A 17,805-nucleotide genomic window follows, 5' to 3' on the forward strand; every position below is an offset into this window, starting at 1 on the left:
ATTTCTCTATATGGTCTTCCCAACAAAGTCTGTCTCTTACTTGGTCTTCCCTTCAATCTATCCAGGAATACCTGCTCCACCTAAAATAGCAAGAGCTGGCCCTTGCATCTATCAAGGTACACCTAACGGCGATCTCAGCCTTTCACCTGCCAGTGAGTGGTAGGTCAGTTTTCTCACACAAGATGTCCATCCGCTTTCTTAAAGGGTTAGAGACAGGGCCGGTGCATCCACTAGGCAAACTAGGCAGCTGCCTAGGGCGCCAAGATTTGAGGGCGCCAAAAAGCGGTGCCCAAAATGTTGGGGATGCTCACCCGGCGCTGGCTAAATGTGTAACCCTCTTCCCGCCGCTCTGCGAGGGGGCGCTGCAGCTTTGAGCAGCTCCGGCCGGCTGGGAAGTGATGTTATTTCTCCTCCGGCCGCCAGGGGCGCTGCGATGCTCCCTGCTGCTCTGGCTCTTCCCCAGGGCCCTGCCCCTGCTCAGCCCCGCCCTGCACCCACTCCCCTGAGCTCTGCAGCAGGGCCGGGACTGCACTCACTGGCGGCAGGAAGTACAGAGACCCGGCCCCAGCCACGCCGCCAGTGAGTGGTCCCCCCCTACCACCCAAGCCAGCCCCGACCACCCGGAGGCCTGCCCCCCCAAGGAAGCTGCGCCCCCTGCTCCCGCCTCCCCCAGGGAGGCCTGGGGCATCCCCCCCTGCAGGGGGGCTGCTTAGGGCCCCAGAATATCTAGGGACGGACCTGGTACCCGCCACCCTGCCCTCAGCCAGCCCCACACCCCTGCCCTGCCTGCAGCCAGCCCCGCACCCCCACCTCCATCCAACCCCTGCAGCACCCCCCTCCCTGAAGCCAGCCAACCCTGCACCCCATCTCCAACCAGCTCCGCATCCCCTGCCCTGCCTGAAGCCAGCCAGCCCCGCACCCCTCTTTCTCCAGCCAGCCCCTGCCGTACCCCCGTACCCAAAGCCAGACAGCCCCACACCCCAGTCTCCAGCCAACCCTGCACCCCATCTCCAACCAGCTCCGCATCCCCTGCCCTGCCCGAAGCCAGCCAGCCCCGCACCCCCATCTCCAGGCAACCCCTGCCGCACCCCCATGCCCGAAGCCAGCCAGCCCCACACCCTGTCAGGTTATTTATTTATTTTCATTAAATATGTAGTCTAAATAATGAAATTAATAAATTTTCAAGCCGAATATATATTAATTCTGCTTAACAATGCCATATTATGCAGTATTCATTTTTGAAAGTTTATAATAAGCGATGCTCCGGGGGGAGGGAAGGGGAAGGGGGGAAGGCGTAAGGTGGAAGTTTCACCTAGGGCACAAAATATCCTTGTACTGGCCCTGGTTAGAGAGACTTTACCCTGAGACTTGTGAGCTGATTTTAACCTGGGATTTAAACTTGGTCCTGTCAAGAGTCAGGGGCCCTTCCTTTGAGCCACTAACATCACGTCCTCTGCTGTTTCTCTCCTGGAAGGTCGCCTTCCTGATAGTGATTACCTCAGCCAGAAGGGTCTCGGAAATCAGGGCCCTTATGTCAGAACCACCACACACACTGTTCTTTAAGGACAAGCTTCAGCTGTGTCCCCACTTGGCCTTCCTTACAAAGGTGGTTTCACAGTCCCATAATAACCAAGCTATTTTCCTGCCAGTTTTCTTCCCAAAGCCACACAGGAATTCAGAAGAGCCACAGCTTCACTCCCTGGATGTCAGACATGCCCTAGCTTTCTACACTGAGAGGATTAGGCCGTTCCATAGATCTATGTAACTCCTTGTGGCAGTAGCAGAAAGGTTGAAAGGCCTGCTGGTTTCAGCCCCGAGAATCTTATCCTGGATAGCCTCCTGTATTCGAGCTACTACGAGCAGGTGGACATTCCACCTCCTGATGTCTTGACCGCTCATTCGACAAAAACTCAGGCCTCATCAGCTGCGTTTCTGGCCCAATTCAAGGTATCTGCTGGGCTGCAACCTGGTCATCAGTTCATACTTTTTCCTTCCACTGTGCCATCACCCAGCATAGCTTCTCCTTCCACTATGCCATCACGCCAGGTTTGGCACAGCAGTGTTGTAATATGCATGTCCATGAACTCCTAGGTCACCTCCTTGGGTACTGCTTGTGAGTCACCTAAGATGGAATGGACATGAGCAAGCACTCAAAGAAGAAAAAACAGTTACTACCCTTTCTGTAACTGTTATTCTTTGAGATGTGTTGCTTATGTCCATTCCATGACCCACCGTCCTATCCCTCTGTTGGAGTTAGTCGGCAAGAAGAAATTGAGACAGTGCAGGGCCAGCAGGGCCCATTATACTGACGCATAAGGGTGTGGTACCAGAGGGAGCTAGAGCAGGCCCAGCGGATACCACTGAGGGAAAAATCTCTGGCAACGATGCACATGGCACGTGCACTCCTAATGTAGAATGGACATGAGCAACACATCTCGAACAACAACAGTTACAGAAAGGTTAGTAACTGTTTCTTTTTAATCATGTCAATAACAAATATGGGAAACATACTAATTGTCAAACTGGTTCAGTCCCGTGGCCCATCTAGTCCAGTATCCTGACTCCAACAAGAGCCAATACCAGTGCTTAAGAGGAAGTTACAAGAAACTTCATATTAGGCCTAATAATCAGCCCCTCCCAATAGGTCTCATCTTGATCTCCAGTAGCTAGAGATGGGACTAAACCTTGAAGTCTGAGGTTTTTTAATCTCTTCCAGAATTTGTTTGCATTAACTATTATGACTCTAATATTCTCTTTAGCCATATAAATGTCCAATCCCTTTTTTAATCTTGTTAAATTTTTGGCCCCAATGACATCCTGTGACAGAGTTCCACAGTTTCAATATATAGTGTATGAAAATGTATTTCCTTTAATTGATTTTGAATTTGCCATCTTTTAATTTCATTGACACTCCCTAGTCTACCTTCTCTAGACCATTCATTATTTTATATATTTTTATCATGTCCCTTCATATTCATTTCCTTTCAAAGGTAAACAATCACAGTCTGTAATTCTCTCCTCACATGAAAGATTTTCCATGCCCTGGATCATGGGTGGCAGGTGGACCCCCACTTCGGGGAGGCTAGCCCCATGGCCCCACCCCTTCCATACGAGGCCAGGCCCCCCACACCTCTCTCCCATGGCCGGAGAAGCCCCTGGCCAGCTGGAACCCTGAGCCCTCATCACCCCCGCCACCAGAAGAGCCCCAGGTCAGCCCCAGCCAACTGACCAACCAACCCAAGCCCTAGCCAGAGCAGACCCAGCCGACCAACTGACCCGAGCCTCGGCCGGAGCAGATCCAGCTGCAACAGCCGGCCCGGGGCCAGAGCAGCCCCTGCCCAGCCTCCCACGGCAGCGGCTGCTGCCAAGGAAGGCAGACCCTTCCCTGGCCTATTACACCCGCCGCCCATGCCTTTGATCTTTCTTGTCACCCTTCTCTGAACCTCCTTTAATTCTGCAAAATATTTTTTGAGATGGAGTGACCAGTAGTATACACAAAATCCAGATGAGGCTGCATCACTTATTTGTATAATGGCACTATAATATTTTGCATATTTTTCTCCCATCTGTTCCTATGTAGCCTAACATCTTATTTGCCTTATTGACTGCAGCTACCTTCTCTAGACCATTCATTATTTTATATATTTCTATCATGTTCCCTCTTATTCATTTTCCTTTCTAAGATAAACAATTTTTATCATTGCAAAAGGTTAATAGTGGGGTGACTCAATGTTCCATGTTAAGTCCTATTTAGTTTAATATATTTAATTATCTAGAGAGAGGGAGATGAGTGGTATGAGCAGTGAGGTAGAAAAGTTTGCAGATGACTAACCTAAATAATTGTGTCAAATCCAGAGAAGACTCAGGAACTTCAGAAGGCTTTAACCAAACTAAGTGAATGGGCAACACAATAGTAAATTAAATTAATTTTTTATAAATGCAAAACAATGCACATTGGGGAGATAAAAATTAAACTACTCATACACCTCACGGTTATAAATTAACTATATCAACTCAGGAAAGTGACTTGGGCATCACTATGGACAGCTCAGTGTGCAGCACTGACACACTCTTAAGAGAATAAAGAAATTGTTATTAGCAAGCAGTTACAGTCAAGAGCTCACCATTTTTGGCATTGAACAAGTTTAGGCACCAGCCAGGATGCAGTCTAATCCTGGCATAGCTCTATTTTCATATTGATTTAGTCATTAAAATACATGAGTATAAACAATGGAAGCTATTTGGAATTTTGCATCACATTATTTACATTACCAAATGGTTCTTTAAGAGAAAATGTCTGAGAAGTAGTTTTATACATGGATTGTTTTGGGTTATTTAAAACTATGGAGATAGAAGATTATCTCACATTGCCCTGAATCGTTGTCCAGTTGTAAATCTTGTGAATTAAACTTGGGTTAAAAATAATTCAGGATGAATAGTAAATTGGCAAGCATAAGTATAGTTACATACAAAAATAAGCTTTTATTTCCATAAGCTACAACTGAATATTTCCTTGTTCATTGAACTCCTCCAGGTCACAGAGCTGAATACATGACCACAAGGTAAGATTTTTTTTTTTTACCTCTTTTGTGTTGTAGGGCGCTACAAAGTTTCAAAAATCATCTGTATGAAGAATGTGATGACTTTGAAACATGAGTATTGTTAAATAAATTGTATAGAAGCATACTTGCACCACACATTCTAGCATCTAACTAAGCTAATGCTGTGACTTTAAATTGATAAAGGACTGGCTTGTCCATCTTTTTCTGGAATTATAAAGTACTTTTGTGAACTGTTTGGTCAATGTCAAGTACCGTGAAAAGAAGAGAAGCCTTCATAAAATCTCATAAAGTTGAAACACATCAATGTAATAATTTTTTGCTTTGGTGAATAGGAATGAAATCTTTTTTAACATTTCTGCACTCTTATGTTGTAATGCAATGTTCCAAACTGTCACTTTTGCAAGATACCTCTTCTCAGGCATAGTTTCTACTGCTACCAAAGCACTACTGTGGAAACAGAAGTTTTAGGGGAGAAGGATTTCTTTAAAGATTAATTAAAAGTAATTTCCAGTAATACATCAGCCCAGAGTCTCACCACCATTTTTTTTTACGTTTTAAAGTAATTTTTTTCCTAACTTTTAAAAAAAGATTTTCTTTCTTCTATTGGTGCCTGAAAGAGCCATAGAAACAAGGGAACCTGACTGGCTATATAAGGACACTAACTACACACCGAGTACTGTCAAGTTCACAAAATAAATTGTGAATTAGAGAAGAATACTTATTTCAGTAATCTCTTTTTGTTCTAGTCATCCCACGTGTTACATGTAACAATACTATGTAAACATTTATCAGACAAAAGTGCATCATGTTGATGTTATTCCTTTAATTCCTCTAGCTAAATTGCAATGTATTTTGTTTCTTGTGAAAAGAAATTGTCAGTATGAATGTGAGAGGCTAATCTGTTTAACAATTACTGGCTCCAGATGAAAATGTCCATGAATTGTTTTTTTGAAGTGCCTGAGGAAAACAATGCCTAGCTTTTAATTTTCATTTGAAGTTTTTCCACCATGAGGCAACTTCTCTGCTTAATAAAATAGGTGCTTAATATGATGGTGTGTCATGCTGTGGTTGGCAGGATGGATTTCCGTTCCTGCTGCACATTTTGTGGATGATAATACAAAATAAGACCATTCCAATCATACACTTGGGGAGTGTACAATAAAACTTTAAAAAAGGATTTGTAAGGAATGTTAGAATTATCAGTGAGGAATTTCTTTTTAGCAGAATTTTTCCTCTCTTTATTATGTTACACTTAAATCTCGTGAAATGTCTGTTTGACAAGTACTGTTTTTGTTTTCCTTTTTTTCTCTTAAAATGTTTTATTACTTTGCCATGAGCTTACAGATATTTTATTGTATGACTTAATTCTACCTTGCTCAGTAATCATATTCCCTTCCCTTAGAGCTCCAAACCTTCCCCCTAAACCCCAGAAACACAGGACCCTGATCACAATATAATGCTAAGTTGTTTAATGGTGATTTGGAATCATTTATCAAGGTACTGACACCAGCTCTCTGGGTGGCTGATCTCAACACTTCTTGCTGTAATGGTCAAAACCTCATGTAAACTGAGGCAGATCATGATGTTCAAATCTGTCTTGCCCAGCTGATCGATATAATACTTCCTAAAGTCAGAGGGAAACAGAAGAATACAATATTCACAATGAACTTCCTTACAATTTATTTAATCCAAGTATGGATGGTAGTGGCAGCCTGGTTTTGGTAAGGAATTTGCAGTTCATTAAAAGATAATGTTTAATGTTATATCCCACAATCTGACATTATTTCCTACTAGCAGTTTTAGTCACTTTAAATAAATCAGAACCCTATGTACAACCAATAGTACACTGGGTCTGAAATCCAGGTTTTCATTTCCCATGACTTCAGGAATTCATTATATTGTGTGAAATTGTGAGAAGCGTACTTCTGTATCTTGTATGTTTGCTGTATTTACTATCTTCTTCTTTTTCTTACTTTATTTCTAATAATGCTTCTAGCCGAGGACGAAGGAACTCTCACACCAGACACCAGGTATAGTTCTAGTGAAAAGAAAGCTAGTTCTTCCTCACTAACGAGTTGCATTCATGCCTGACTTTAAATTAGTTTTCCAGTTGACCTTACAGGGGAGGTTTGCATTAAGAAATTAGATTGTTTCATAACTCAATTTTGGCTGCCCTAGTTCTCCTAGAGAATGACTATGGAGAGATGAACTATAAATTTACAGATATTCCCTTATTCATTAGCAAGCACTTGCTCCCAACAATGTCCTGTGTTGAATGGGAATAAAACTTCAAGTGAACTCTAGTAGTACGATTTAGGTAATCAATTTACAAATTTTAAAAACGTTTTTCAAAATGATAACTCCTGGAAACTCAGCCTGGGATCTGAGAGGCAAGCTGGGTTGTTTTCTTCTTGTACATCATCACTGGTAGTAAATATTTTGCAGGACAAATTCCACCCTCAATGGCACAAATGTGATCCCATTGTCTTCAAATTGAGCTTTCAGTGACACCTACACAACTGCACTGAAGGCTAATGGTATTACACAGATGTCATTTTGAGATATAAAGACATAATAGTAAATCATAGCATTGGGCAAAACATAAACATCATTATCCTCAATTATCTATGCAAAGATACAAATACACCTCTACCCCGATATAATGCTGTCCTCGGGAGCGAAAAAATCTTACTGCGTTATAGGTGAAACGGTTATATTGAACTTGCTTTGATCCGCCGGAGTGCGCAGCCCCTCCCCCTCCCCAGAGCACTGCTTTACTGCATTATATCCGAATTCATGTTATATCGGGTCGCGTTATATCTGGGTAGAGGTGTAAAACAAAAATTAACACACCCAGGTTAAAAAAATAAAAAGTATTGCCTTCCAGCACAATCCAGATCTTGGAACAGGCACTATGAGACAAGCTGGGTGAGAGCTCAGCCACAAGGAGAGAGGTTGTTCCCCTGCATGTCCAGTCTTAAAAAAAGAGGTAGCCTAATGACCGATTCAATAAGGCCGGGGAAAGGGCCTCTAGTCCAAGAATGAGCTTTGTATGGAAAGAATGAGTCATTTTGACTGGCCCCACAACAGGATTACAGCTAGAAAAAATGGCTCATTATTACATAACTGCTTTAACAAGATGTGCTCATCGGTCCAAAATACGTGCTTGTTAATAGCAAATATTTGATCTGAATTAATAGCAGAGTAAGGGGTCAGTCTTGGTGACATCTAGCAAAAGCAGATTCCTTCCTCAAAAGATTTTTCTCCACCAATTGATCAAAAAACTATGGCCTGTTACTTTTGATTAGCAATGAGTTGGACAAATGTGAAAACTAAGACTGAATGAATGTTTTAGTGTTGTGAGGCTACTCCTAAACAAGCATTAAAACAGTCATGTTTACTCTGGTAATTTCTTACTGTAAACAATACTCTTTTAGCAGCTTTACATTCCTTGTATAGATAAGTATGCTAGCAGTAAATGTGATATATGCTGTTTTGTACGGACAGCCCAGTATTTATTGGTTTTTAATTGTTGTAGTATTACTAGGTTAACTGTGCAAATCTTGTGCAAATTAATTTATCTGTTACTGAATCGCTACACAACCTGAAATGTAAATTTTGGTGTAATTATTATTGTTGGTTCTTAGCCATAACCTTCTCTTTGTCTTTTTTTTTAAATAAAATTCTAAAATTTACATTATTTAAAGTAGAATAGTTACTGGAATTATGATAAATAACCCCATTAAAGCATTATAATGTTGCACACGAAAGCAATAGTTAGGTTGTCTCAGCAATTCCATTGTAGATTTTTTTTCCCCAAACATATAAGAATATATATATATTTGCCCATTGTCTTCCAGTAAAAAACTAGACACACAAATTGCAGAACCGTGGCATATAGAATCTTTGCCTGGGCTTAATTCTTAGCTCTCCCTTCTTTACTTCTAATTTAGTTTAACATGAAACTAAAGGACTACTTTATAAGAAGAAAAAAAAAAGGTTGTGTATTTTGAGTGACAGTTTTTGTTTTCTTTGTGGTTTTGTAACTCAATCTCTTTTATATTAAATTTTGAAATAAATTAGTTCATATCTGAGATTCATTTTTCTAAAAATATTGTAGCCACCAAATAATGATTTTTGAAGGTACCTTTTGGTTATGAAAAAAGTTTATTTTGCAAGCATAAGCAGTAACTATTTTTAACCAAATATGGTTCATGTCCTCAGTGCATATTTGATGACTCCTTTAGAGTCCTTAATCTCCATTGGGTAAATAGTATCCTATTTTTAAAATGCCAAAATACAGAGCCCAGCAAACAGTAAACACTTTCTTGGATCTGTTTCTTTCGACACCAGCAGACCTTGCATAGGGTATGAACAACGCTCCTCCATCTCTGTCTCTCATGCTGTTTGCCGGAATGGCTACCTTTTTGTGGTTTTGTAACTTTTTTACAAGACCAGGTTGAGCCTGTGGAGGACAGACAGGCTGGTTTTTGTTTGGCCCCTACCCTTACACCTATCCAGTTTGGGTGACCCTACCAGGAGTTAAAACTCCCGCCAGCAAAGCACTCGGGGTCATTGAAACACACATGCCTTCCCACCATGTTAAATCCCCCGGGAAGGAATTCTTTTGGATAATCAGTGGTTTGAAAAATAGTCAAGTTAAACTTAAACTTCACTGATCTAGAATCTGTGCATATTCAAATACTTCCTGTTCCCTCCCACTGATTATTTTTTTAAATGGTCATATTTAATATAAATCAAAAATCCCTAACCCTAGCTAAAACCATGTTTGTGATTCAAGCACCAAAGGCAAGACATTTTAGAAATACAGGTTCTGATTCTGCACACAGATTCATAATGTTGCTTACTCTTATTCAGAATCCCACTGAAGAGAACTTTGGGATCAAGCCCAAATTTCTTACCCTCCCTTTCAGGCTGTATCGCAAATTGAGGGGTAGGTTCTAACTGGCACTGAAAACAGCCATAGTGGATCCACACACAGGAGATCACATGCTTCTAAAGCTGCATTAATGTGTATCTGTATTCTGGCTGAGACCCAGCCCTGTACACAAGCTCCTCAAACAACTTAGTCCTGCTAAGGGTAGGAATACACTGTACAGATAGCTGTCGGTGGTAGTAATTCCCGGGTCAGAAAGTAGACAGCAGACCATCCCATGCTGTCCACTTGGTGGCTCTTACTACAGACAGCCTTGGAGCAGCAGTGCTTCTGACGCCTTAGAGCCAGAATAGGGGCCACTAACTTCCTTTCCCTGGCTTTTCAGGCCTGGCCATATGAGCAAGCATCTGCAATAATTTGGCTCCAGAGTGTATAAAATTCACTCCAGCTACTAATGGAAAAATAAGCTAAATTAATGCACATGCTTCATTTTCATACCATGATAATTAATGTTAATTGTATATTTAAAAGAAAATTCATTGTTTAACTCATTTTGCTTCAAGAGTCTAAAATAACTGCATGAAATGAGGTTTCATGTGTGTTAAGATAACCACATGCAATGAGATAAATTGAGGATAAAATTTCAGCCATTACTTAGAATTTCTTTGATTTGATGATTTGCATAATAACCTTAATATAACTTTTTTAGCCTCCTGGCAAAAGTGGGGAGATAATTTTGTTTGTAAGGGGTTGTTTTAATCAACACTACTGAGTCAATCTTGAATTATCAATAAAACCCATTTTCACACATGATCTAACTTCTGTTTCTTTCAGTTTGTGATTATATTCTTTTTGCTTTTGCCAGGATTCAGGACAAGTCATTCCCCTCATAGTGGAAAGCTGTATCAGATTTATCAACTTATATGGTAAGCTCTGAAATATGTCATGTCACTTCATTAGCACCCTGGCTATTTTGCATAAAGTATATTTTGCATAATGATTTTACCCCCTCATGTTTGTCATTTACTTGTTAAAAAATAGATTAAGTCTTTAGCATATGATCTCATTGTTCATCTTTTCTTCCCCACTCTTCAGGTCTTCAGCATCAGGGAATTTTCAGAGTGTCTGGTTCCCAGGTGGAAGTCAATGATATTAAAAATTCATTTGAGAGAGGTAATTGAATTTTCGTCTATATGAGCAACCTGAGATCCATCTCTTGAAAAAAAAAATCTGTTACAATTTGATAATTTTCTTGGATATTTAAGCAATTTTATGTACTGTATTCCCTGTACTTCAAGCTTTGCCTAATCATATATTTATTTGCCCAGTATAGTAATAACTCTTTCAGCGTTTTCACTTTATTCTGCTGCTAAGCACATAAGATTATATTTTGCTATACAAGTACACAAGATTTGTGTACTTTTGTAAAAAATTTTATTTTACCCGTGGTGAACTGCAAAGGATGACTTGTTTGTCTTTCCTGTTTTTATTATCTTTAAGGTTCCCATAAAAAGCAAAAATATTAAATGGATAATCAGACAATATTTAACACAATTTGAGACCACTGTTACTAGGTCTTGCAGAATATGAGTGTTGGACTTTCTGTTCCCTCTGCCAAAGTGACATCACAGCCAATACAAACATAGGTTGAAAGAGTCATTCCATTTGAAACCTCTATTTTCATTCCTAAGGCAATTTCATCCCAGAGGATAATTTGAGGAAGATGTAAGAGAATGAACAGAGGGTTTAAATGTAATTGTCTTTCAACCTATGGTAAGTCTGTGTCTGTTGTGATGTCACTCACTGTGGCAGAGGAACCGTGATCTGAAGGAGCGAGCAATTCTCAGATTGTGTTAAAGCATAGTGTTAATTACATTATTCTAAAAAAAAAACCAGCTAAGTCATCTCTTTTGGGATTTTACAAACCATTTTTTAATTTCTAGCATAACCTTTGCAGATCATCTTTTAATAAGAGGAATCCTTGGAGGAAAATCTGTCTTGTGACTAACAGCAAGAAGAAAGAATAGATGATATTTTCACTCTCCAATATTAACTGCATACCTTGTAAAATCAGATATGATACTTGAGCAGATATGTGCAGTAACTGTTTTTATATGATAAATGATGCAGCATCCTTATATCTGAGGACATTAATGGATTGTTATTGTCTATCTTTAAAGTCCACTTTATTAAAATGGAAATTGTTTCGCAACGGAAATGTTCTCGAGGTCATATAATATCATTAAAGCTAAAAAAGTTTTAACATCCAGTTTAGTCTTTTAAATGATGCAGTATTTTGTTGTGAGTTTTAGTGGTTTCGATTCTGTACATTGTACTCATTCAACTGCATTATGCACATCTTCTTGAGTTTCTGTGAATGCTTTTTCAATCCAAAGAGAGATGTGCAGCTCAAATAAATCTCTTGGTTTTATATGTTCTATATAAGCTGCCTAGGAATAGTCCTAAAAGTCCTATTTCACTAAGAATGATCGCATTCTTTATTTCACTAATTGCAAATCATAATCTGTCCCAAAATATTCATTCTGAACTTCATGATCTATGGGATCATTGGGTTACATAATTTAAAGAAAGATTTATTTCAGGCTGGGTTATTTTATTTTTTTCAGTTTAATCATGGGGCGGGATTTCTAAACCAATGTTTTATTATTTTATTACCATGCAACATCCCACACAGTCAAATCAAATCTTCATTTATTTATATGAAATACTATTAAGCAAGAATGCCTGTACGTGTTTCATTTATTCTACTTATTTTTAAGGTGAAAATCCTTTGGCAGATGACCAAAGTAACCATGACATTAACTCAGTTGCTGGAGTACTGAAGCTCTATTTCCGAGGGCTGGAAAATCCTGTCTTTCCTAAGGAAAGATTTAATGATCTTATTTCCTGTGTCAGTAAGTAAAAATTCCTATTTCATTCTCTATAGAATTACATGTTCATAAATACAGTAGCTGCCTAGAAAAAAAAAACGATTTCACTGATTTTTCTGAAACAATTTGTTTGCCATCTGCAACAGTATGTGTTGATTAGTCATACTTACAGCTGTGACTGCTCCCTTTTTCCAGAAGGGTCAATGTACAGTATAAGTCTTCCTGCTGTACTGAAAACAATCTTTCTTAGTATATGAAATATTTAAATTTACATACACTGCCATTTTCTTCTAATCTTTAGGGCAGAACAAGGGAATGATGCCATCAGTGTGCCAAGAGAATGCATTACTTCTAGCAATGGTTTCACTCTCTGCTGTTGTCTCATGCAAATGGTGGTGAATAACTATTTAATGACCCAACAGTGTACAATTCTGAGCACCACCTGTGAGATGCTTAGTGCTCTCAATTTCCACTTGCTTTTCGGGAAGTTGGGATACCTCAGCCCTTTGCAGGATCAGGCCCTTAGTAGGATAATAGTTCGCATTTTAGTTGGGAATTGGTCCTGCTTTGAGCAAGGGGTTGGACTAGATGACCTCCTGAAGTCCCTTCCAACTCTGATATCCTATGATTCGTTGATTCCAGGTGATGTTCTTGCCACTGTACAGTAGGTAAAGGGAGGAAAGCAGAATAAAAGGGCTCAAAAAGCCTAGAACCTGCTGATGAAAAGTTCCCTCAGCGCAGGAACTGAGGCAGATGACTTCTTCACAACTCCCAACATGAAAGGCATGACATCACGGGGCTGGAGTGGGAGGAGGTGGGACCGCAGCACCTAATGCTGCAAAACGTCTAGGCAGTACTGTTGCCCATAGGCAGGCAGGGACAGGTTACTGTAATTTAGGCAACCTTCGATGGCTGTCCAAGTTACACTGGGATACCCTATGGCCTTGGAACAGCCCAGAATCAACAGGGCACAAAACGTGGCTTTGTGAGTTCCATAGTTAAGGTCCAGCTCTTGTGGAAAACTTTCCAGATGAATGTAAGTGTTATGAAGGGGGAGAGGCAATCTTATAGGTAATTACGTTCAGTCCCGGGGAGGGGGGGGGGAGTTAATTAGGACAGGCACCTTGAATTAGACTATCTAGTCAGTGGGGAGCCAGCCCAACATTCAGAACTCCAGGGTGATGTGTTCAGGTACCCTGTGTTGCTCAGCAAATGGGTAGTTGTGCTTTGTACTATGTGGAGCTCAGTGTGTGGTTTCATTTCTAGATGGGATAAATGGCAGTAATCTAGCATGGAGGTTATTAATGAGTGGATCACTGTGATAGCGCTGTCACTTAGGAGGGGGCGCAGTATTTTGGTCAGGCTGAGATGGAGGTGGGCACATTTTTCCACCATGACTATTTGAGTCTCCAGCAGTACCGAGGGCCCCAAAACTGCAGACTAATTTAACAATCTGAGGACAGTTTCCCCCAACAGAAGGAGATGTGAGAGAAGACAAATTCTATAAAGCATTTCATTCTTTCTGTCAGGTGGTTCACCTTTAACCAGCTGCTCCTCACCCAAAAGCAAATGTCATGGAGTCAAAAATTTTAAGGTCAGAGGAGGGACCATTCTGATTATCTAGTCTGACTTTGGGCATAAAACTTAGCCCAATAATTCCTGTATTGAGTCCAATAGCTTCTGGTTGAACTAAATAATAGATACTAGAAAAACATCCAATGTTGATTTAAAGACATCAAAAAATGGAGAATTTACTACATCACTTGGTAAACTGTTCAAATGGTTAATTGCCCTCATTGTTAAAAATTTGCACCTTATTTTCAGTCTAAATTTTTCTCATTTCAACTTCTACTCTTTAGATCTTGTTTTGCCTTCATTATTTTGATTAAGCATTAAAACAGCTGGGAGATAGTGGTGTTTACATGTAGACCTGGGTAGGTCCATATACTGCTGGCACTTCAACTTATGTCATTTCACCAGCTCTCCCAATGGCTTTAAATAGATTTGAATAATATGGAGAAAGAAGATTGAGCCTTATAGCTCAAATGAGGGCTTTGGAGATAGAAGAACAGTTGTCCAAAACAACCTGTTAGGTTCTTTCCAAGAAGAGGAACCTGAACTGTTTAAAGTTCCTTTCCCTCCTTCCTTTCCTTCCTTCAGCTTTGGTGATTGATGGTAGAGGTCTGGCAGAATGAGTATAGATATGCGCCCCTTGTCAATAGAAAGGTCAGCTCCAGAGCAACACCATTTTGTGGCCTACAGGTTCACTGAGAGGGAACCAGGTTCATGTGGCACTGGAGACTGGCCTATCTTATCAGTCAGCTTATTTGAGAAAAGTGAGGCTGGGCATTGGGTGATAGTTTGTGGGGCTTCTAGCATCAACCAATGGTTTCTTTAGTATTACTACATGTCTTGCGGTAGGTAGTAAATTATCTTCCTGAAAGGAAGTGTTGACAATCTCTGTTATAGTATGGCTCCCAGAAGTTCCCTGTTGTCTTTCTATCCAGGAAGAGTAGAGATCAGAGTCACAGATGGTAACTCTGAATGATGTCACTCCTTTCCTTGGAAAGGGTGTATTGTGTTTCTGGTCCTGCTCTTGGCTAGTTCCTCTTGTAGTTTGAGGCCATCTTGGATGTAGGTGACCTTCTTGTGATAATTCCTCACAAAAAGAGATACTGTGTCTTAGGGTTGAGTAGAGCCAGTCTGTATTTCCAAAATGATTTGGAGCCCAGAAAAGTTCTGCTGGGCTTCACTTTTCTGCCTCAGTGGCAAAGAAGAGGTAGGCTCTGTTTGCCTTTGTTATGGCAGTGGAATAGGTTTGTAGAAATTCTGTGTCTGCCACTGACTACTTTCAGTTATTTCTTTCACAAGTCAACTGAGAAAGATGACTGTCTGCATAGATGGAGAGATTGAGAGAGGGTGCTTTGGTACTAGAATGTCTTTAGCAGTGTTCTAGAAGTGGCTGTAGGACATGGCTAATTCATCTTCTCCTTGGCCAGTTGGTTGGGTAGAGTTTTCTATAAGTAAGTTTTGGCAGGATCCAAGAGTTTTTCTGGGTAGATCATGGTGGTTTCATATTGTTTTGGAATAGGGAGAGTTCTTATTCCTGTCTGGAACAGGAAGTAATCTGATCAAGTTAAGGGGATGGTTCTTGCATTTATATTCACAGCCCTAGGATCCAGTCCAGGGATAGTCAGCTGTGAACCTACATCTGGAGCTTACCTGTGAAAAATCTAAGGTGGAAAGTTTGGATATCTTTCTTAAAATACTTACAAAACACTTACGTGTGTGTTTGTTTTTAAACACAGTTATTGAGTACCAGTGAAACATTGAGGGGAGGGATAGCTCCACGGTTTGAGCATTGGTCTGTTAAACCCAGGGTTGTGAGTTCAATCCTTGAGGGGGCCGCTTAGGGATCAGAGGCAAAATAAGTACTTGGTCCTGCTAGTGAAGGCAGGGGGCTGGACTTGAGTCGATGACCTTTCAGGGTCCCTTCCAGTTCTATGAGATAGGTATATCACCATATATTTTATTTATATTTTATTTGATTTGTATGAAATTCATGGTCTGTTGACTACTTCATCCTTGAAATATTACCTGCATTAAAATGTTTGCCCATCACAATATTTATATATTTGCTTCTTTTTTACTTGTTTCTGTTATAAGGTAGAAATGAATATAGTAGTTCATATGAAATATTATTTGATTTCCAAGCAAAATCCTATTTATTCACACACTATTAAAGCCTATCTTTTTAATCTAAGGCAATGTCAATTCATGTCCCTGACCAACCCATATTGGTGTCTGTATGCTCAAAAATAGGTGTGAGAACAAAGGAAACCAAAGCAGACTCTAAGCCTTAAACTAAGATTGAAGTAAGATAAAATGAGTATAAGGAATTAAAAGCATTATTTGCATTTTTAGACAGACAGACATCATAGAAGAGACATAGTGTAAAGCTCAGTGCAGATGTTTCAGCCCTCCAGAGAACTATTGCAGAGGATGGCTTAAATGTTCGTACTGAACTTTGCACTTTTGTTTCTTCTCTGATGTCTTGAGAACACCTCAGCAGCAGTAGTTTTAATTCCTCCTGTTGGTGTGAGTTTTCAGACCCTCTTCAGGGTTTTCATTTTGTCTCTACACTTGCATACCTAGGTTGTGTGCTGGTTTTCGAAGTATCATCTGTTTATACAAGAAGAAACTCACTGATTTTGGAACTTACTATACCCCCCCGAATTTTGATGGAGCCTAGATATTTATATTTATAAAATCCTAGTCCAGTCCCGAATGCAGTTTTTACTGTTGTTTTTTTAATCTTAGACATCATATAATCTGCAATGAGGCAGACCGTTCGGGCAAAAGCCAGCTCCCAGTTTGGATTGTAAACCCTTCAAGGCAGGGATACTCTCTCTTTCCTGTGTCTGTACAGCCCCAGCACATTGGGGCCTCCATCCAGATTGAGGTCTTCAGGCACTATCATAATAATATAAATATGTATCACTATTACTAGAGGCAATGGGAGTTTTACTAATTATTTTTAACAGGAGCAGGCACAGGCCCTTTTCCTGTAAGAGAATAGAAATTGTTAGAACTTGTTGAGATCACTGTATAGCATGTAGATTTTGGAAAGCTTTTATTTTTTAAATGAAGCTTGCGAATGCTCCAGTTCTTATTAAACAGAGTTTGTGATAGTACAGTATGCAAATGAATATATCCATTTTCACTTGGTGTCCTTCCAAACAGCCTGTGAAGATTAATGCAAATTTATTTTACAGTTCTGTTTACAAAGATTCCTGTGATTCACAACAAAATAGGATATAGAAATTGATACAAAAAGTTGGCATTCATTTAAAAATATAAAATGGCAAAATGTCACAGATATTATCTGAAAATATAATGTTGCTAGTGAAAAAGCCTTGAAAGTGGAGTGGTTAGCTATGGATGTCAAACATATTTGAGGCTACTACCATAAAATGAAGCTTTTCACAATGTAGCCACTGAGGAATTTTTTTTTTTTTTTTTTGCATTAATGCATACATTTTCAAATGAAATAAATAACAATATGTTAATGCTTTTTCTTTGCAAGTGCCTTGGAAATGGTGCTACAAAAGATTCAGTGCTTTCTGTGCAATTTTTCCCAGATAAATGTATAATAATTATATAGCTAATTTGTTTTGATTTTAAACAGCTTTAGTTTAAATTGGGGACAAGTTCAGATTGTTCCAGACCTAGTCTGCAGCAAGTGATAGGGCATAAGGAACTTGCATCATTATGGGCTTCTCCATATCAAAAGCCATACTTCAGCTGCTTCTGCTGCCTGAGCAGAAGGGAGGACACTACTGCTGGTATTCTGAGGGTATTGAATTCAGCCTGTTTCAGTAGATGCTAGTCATACTGAAGGCAATATGAGTAACTCCTTCATACCCCAGGGCCAGATTTGGCCACTGGAAGCCCT

At 40.0% G+C, this 17,805-nt stretch overlaps 1 protein-coding gene across 2 annotated transcripts in view; it reads left to right on the top strand.

The window, feature by feature from the left end:
- Window positions 1-17,805, top strand: part of SRGAP1 (SLIT-ROBO Rho GTPase activating protein 1) — a 248,040-nt gene that overhangs the window by 199,532 nt on the left and 30,703 nt on the right. For both annotated transcript variants that reach the window (XM_034770526.1, XM_034770517.1), the window contains exons 11-15: window positions 4,535-4,562; window positions 6,559-6,592; window positions 10,325-10,385; window positions 10,555-10,632; window positions 12,240-12,374. In XM_034770526.1, coding sequence (XP_034626417.1) covers window positions 4,535-4,562; window positions 6,559-6,592; window positions 10,325-10,385; window positions 10,555-10,632; window positions 12,240-12,374 — 336 coding nt within the window. The remainder of the gene's footprint in view (window positions 1-4,534; window positions 4,563-6,558; window positions 6,593-10,324; window positions 10,386-10,554; window positions 10,633-12,239; window positions 12,375-17,805) is intronic.

The sequence above is a fragment of the Trachemys scripta genome, chromosome 1, assembly GCF_013100865.1.
Source record: "Trachemys scripta elegans isolate TJP31775 chromosome 1, CAS_Tse_1.0, whole genome shotgun sequence".
Lineage (NCBI taxonomy): Eukaryota > Metazoa > Chordata > Testudines > Emydidae > Trachemys > Trachemys scripta.